General features: G+C 36.2%; 1 protein-coding gene across 1 annotated transcript; it reads right to left on the bottom strand.

Annotated features, from left to right (window-relative positions):
- Nucleotides 1–3,513: 3,513 nt before the first annotated feature.
- Nucleotides 3,514–4,494, bottom strand: LOC109701829 (vomeronasal type-1 receptor 4-like). Its single transcript, XM_020187295.2, has one exon. It carries the CDS (start codon nt 4,453–4,455, stop codon nt 3,514–3,516), a length of 942 nt encoding a protein of 313 aa, XP_020042884.2. The 5' UTR covers nt 4,456–4,494.
- Between the last annotated feature and the right edge of the window lie 307 nt (nt 4,495–4,801).

Here is a 4,801-nt window from a genome sequence, read left to right as displayed (position 1 = left end):
GGATAATTTTCTAGGGCTTGTAAATATACAGTGTTTTACTTGGCATCTGCCTTTCTGAATAGTACATTGAAATTATAGGACTATGTCATGAGAAGTGAGGAAGGGGTCAATCTTCTGACAATAGCCTCATGGTAACACTCAATGAGTGAAGCCACAGGTTTGAAATTGCTACTGATAGAAATTCCAAATATTTGAGCAGATTTAGGAACCCATAGAACACTCAGTCTGTTCCCCAAACCTAACTACATCTTGCTTTGCTCCCTCGGATTGCACTACATTTCTGTCTGCAATTATGGCACAATCAAGCATTTGACTTGATTTTAAAATGTCTTCTTTCCTCTTCTGCACTTACTTACAGAGAGAGAGATTACCTTTCTCCTCGCTTATCAAATGGCTTTGAAACTCTATTTGAGGAATCTCACAGTGGTGAATCTAATAATGTGTGTAACAAAAAGAAAAAAAAACATATTGTGTGTAAGACTACTCTCTACTCATTCTTTAATTCCTAACAATGACCTTTCAAATCTTCAAGTTAATATTGCAACATTTTAGTCACTTCTACCAAATCCTAATTTAAGCCACTGCAAAGTTTATATTGTATATTCTCTCAACAGTTCATTGTTACCAAATGATTTATGTCCTTTTTGTTTTCTTATTTGTATATGTAGTTGGTTTTTCCTGTATTAAACCGGAAATTTAAGATATGGATTTTTTTTCTAATTTCATTCTAACTCTAGTAGAATGAAATAGCTAGCTTGTCTGCATTTTATCTAAGTGAACATAATATATAAATTTGATGTCTTTCAACATCACTATTTACCATAAAAACATTTCCTTTGAATAATGCTTTAAAATTTTATACTATTATGTATAGTTTTCCAGTATAATTCGATGGTATTCTGTGCATTATCTATTCAATGGTATTAAGGGGTATTTAGTGTGTAATCTGACACACAGGCAATATACTACGACTATGCTAACATAATTTTTCACTGTTCAAATAAAGCTTTATTTATAAATATAGGCCATACGACAGATTTGGCCTACAGAAGTGAAACACAGGATTATAGAATATGCTTCACATTTAAACAGCAAAACTCTTGATGGTAGTATTGACACTGTACTTATTCCTGGGAGTTAGTGGTTTATGTAATATGACATCAGGAATGGAAGGATTAGATGGGTTGCCAGGTTACAGCTTCTTCATTTATTCAACAAATATTTATTGTGGATATACTTTTTTTAAAACATCAGAAAGTTTTTATTTTATCATTTTTACATTTACTCATATGTGTATACATTTTGGGGCCACCTCCTCCCCGCACTGCTTCCAGGCAGAACTTGTTCCCCCATCTTGTTCTCTGATTTTGTTAAGGAAAAACATGAGATAATAAGAAAGACATAGCATTTTGTTAGATGACATAAAGATAGCTATACAGAGAGATTCCTAGTGTTACATCCATGCACATGTGTATTACAACCCACATTGGTTCATCTCTACTGGACTTCTTCACTATTTCCTAGTCCTCTTCCCATGGTGGCCTCTGCTACATTAAGATTACTATATTTGCTCCTCTACAGTGAGCACATCAACCACATTAAAATTTTAGGTTTCCTTACCTTTACCTGTTCCTCCCCTGTGTGTTCTCCCCCTTAGTGTGTGACCCATATCACACACATTTTAATATAATATAATATAATGTAATATAATATAATATGATATAATATAATATAATTACATTAATGCATTTGTTTTAGGCCCATAATCTGTTTATGAGAGAGAACACTTGACTTTTGGCCTTCTGCACCTGCCTAACTTTGCTTAAGATGATGTTCTCCAGTTCTATCCATTTACTTGCAAAAGACAGACTTTCATTCTTCTTTGTGGCTGGTAAAATTCCATTGTGCATAAATACCACATTTTCTTAATCCATCTGTCAGTAGTGGGGCATCTTGGCTATTTCCACAGCTTGGCTATTGTGAATAGTGTTGCAATAAACATGAGTGTTCTGCTAACACATTTTAAAAGGGGTGTCTGCATTGCTTCTGTATTAATTTCTTTTTAGTAGGTGTGGACAAAATATCTGAGTGAACAATTTAGAAGAGGAAAAACTTATCTTTGCTCACAGTTTCAGATGGTTCAGTCAATGGTTGACCCCATCTGCCTGGGCAGAATATAATGGTGATAAAAGTATGAGGCAGAGTAAATTCTTAATCTCATGACAGACTGGAAATATTGACAGAGAAGGAACTAGTCATAAGGGATAACCTTCAAAGTCATGCTCCCAGTGACTGACTTCCTCCAGCTATGCCCCACCTCCTAAAAAGTACAGAACATCTGAAAATAGTACTACCAGCATATGACCAAGTATTGGACACAGGATCATGTGGTGGATCTTTCACATTGAAAGCATAAGAGGATCTAATATGCTAATTGTTCACTTATATTTATCAAGTGAATCTGAACAATATACCTTAAAATGCCTAATTAAGAAAATATTTGCTCTTTTGTCATTTAAAATTTGATGTTTTCTGCCTCAAGTTTTTTGCAAGATCCACACCTCAGTACTTATATTTTAAATTCATGACTTTTCCCAATAAATTATGTTACATATATAGAGATGGAAAAATCTCATAATTCCATACAAGGCATATTCCTCCAAGGTAGAATTATTCCAGTTCATTTTTGATTTATTTATTCTCTTGTTCATTTGAAATTTCATCATGCCTGACTTCAAACTGGCCAATATTCCAGTGAACCCACAGGTCTGTTTCTCAAACTTCATACTCATTTTTGTTTAAGCCATTATTTGGTGCATCCTAAATATTTTTTCTCTGTATGTAGCTTGTCCTAAATATTCTAACAACTCCTACTAATTGATGTTTTGCATAATTTCTCTGTTTCAGTTCTGATTCGGGTTTTTTCCTGAAGCTTTATATAAATATAACCAAATTGTATTATTCCATCACACATATCATCCTTTCAATGTTGGTCATAATCTTTAGGATTTTAGGAACCAAAGTGATGATCTGACTCCAAATATCCTGTACCAACCAAAACTTGCACAACTCAAGGCTTCCATCTCAGCCCACTCCGACTCAATTTTATTCTCTGAACTTGGTCCTATTTGGTGAATGGCCTTGGCACTTGTTTCTCCCTTTAGGATAAGGATCTAGTAACAGACCTATGCTCACAAACCTTTGTCAACAGTGAGATCTGTGAATGAAAATTCCATCCTCATAGAAGTTCAAAATAATCACAACAATCCATAAAGCCCCAAGGCTTAAATTTCACTAGTACTGAAATGTTCTCCATTGGGCCACTGGCAGAAATTATATTAGCATTTGCATCATGCATTGAGTTTACCCTGGATTCCAGAAAATATTAGAAATCATATGGGAGAGAGCCTGTAGATAATGTGTGCATAAGGTAAAGTCTCATGTTCAGGAAATGATGCATAATAAGGTTGAATTGAAAAAAAAAGTATAGTATATGTGCAGAACATATAAATTTTACTGATCTCTGACTATGTTAGAATGATTTGGCACTGGATAACAGCAAGTAGAGCAGAGCCTAGAAACAGGGGTGTAGTAGCTCATGAGCAGAAAGGGGCAGAAGGCTGAGAAACTTGAAGCCATGGCTACACTGGTGTCAGCCAGCCACCTAGTGGCTCCATCAGAGGCAGACAAATACATTGTTAAGAAGACAGAAGTTGCATAAAAAAGCACAAAGCTGCTCATCAGGGTAAGGATGCTTTGTGTGGCTCTGGTCTCAGGGGATGACGTAAGAGAAAAAGACCTGTGAATGTGTTGGACCCTCTTCTTGTGCCTGAACAGGATAAACATCATGGAACTACTGGCCCACAGCATGAGTGTCAAGCACATGACATCAGTGGAGGCCAATAGGAACAAGTATACCATACCAGTCAGTGTCCTAGTATTTACAACAGCACAGTACCCTAAATCTTTCATCCAAGTAAGATTTCTTCCACTCCATGTGTCAGTGACATTAAAGGGAATGAGGACATTTGTCAGCATGTGTAAGGCCCAGCAAAGACCCAGAGAGGGACTGATTATCTTTGGGGCTCTGACCTTGAAACATACCCACCTAGAATTACTTGGGCTGATGGTGATTGCCTGAAAGATACTCAAGAGTGAAGTAGAACTAAAGGAAACCCCTCTGGCAACTCTGTGGAAATAAAAAACAAGTTTACAAGCAACATTATCAAGGAAATAATTCAGACCAAAGCCTGCCATTGTCTGAGGTATTCCTTTAAAGAGAAGAACCATGAAATTGGCCAAGGTCAGGTGTTTAAAAATCAGATCTGTAGGTTTCATCCTGTTCCCAGTGAAGTCAGTCAGGAACAAGTGGTAAAGAAAGGCAGAGTTCCCCAGGATTCCAAGTCCAGTCTGGGAAAGGAAGATGATTCCCATGGTCAAGTCTCTGGAGGCCATTCGGTTACCTTCTTGTGGATGTCACTCCATATCAGAGAATCTTTGATAGACATGAAGGATCACTGTCTTTATGCCACATAAATTAGAATAATTTATTTCCATTCACAGATAATAAAATATGTCTTTTAAATAAGAACTTTCCTAACTTTCAAAGTATACCCACTTATTTGAGTCATAGATAGATATTAACAGTGGCATTTCCATGAGAGGAAAACACTATAGGACTTACCAGGTGCCAGAGGTTCTCAGAATGTTTTAGACAAAAGTAATTGACTTAAATTTCAAAATATACCTGTTTGAGAAGTTCTGTCAGAATGTGTACAGATGCATGTCCTTATATACGGAG

This window comes from Castor canadensis, chromosome 2, assembly GCF_047511655.1.
Source record: "Castor canadensis chromosome 2, mCasCan1.hap1v2, whole genome shotgun sequence".
Classification (NCBI taxonomy): Eukaryota; Metazoa; Chordata; class Mammalia; order Rodentia; family Castoridae; genus Castor; species Castor canadensis.
This window is presented reverse-complemented; position numbering and strand designations above follow the sequence as displayed.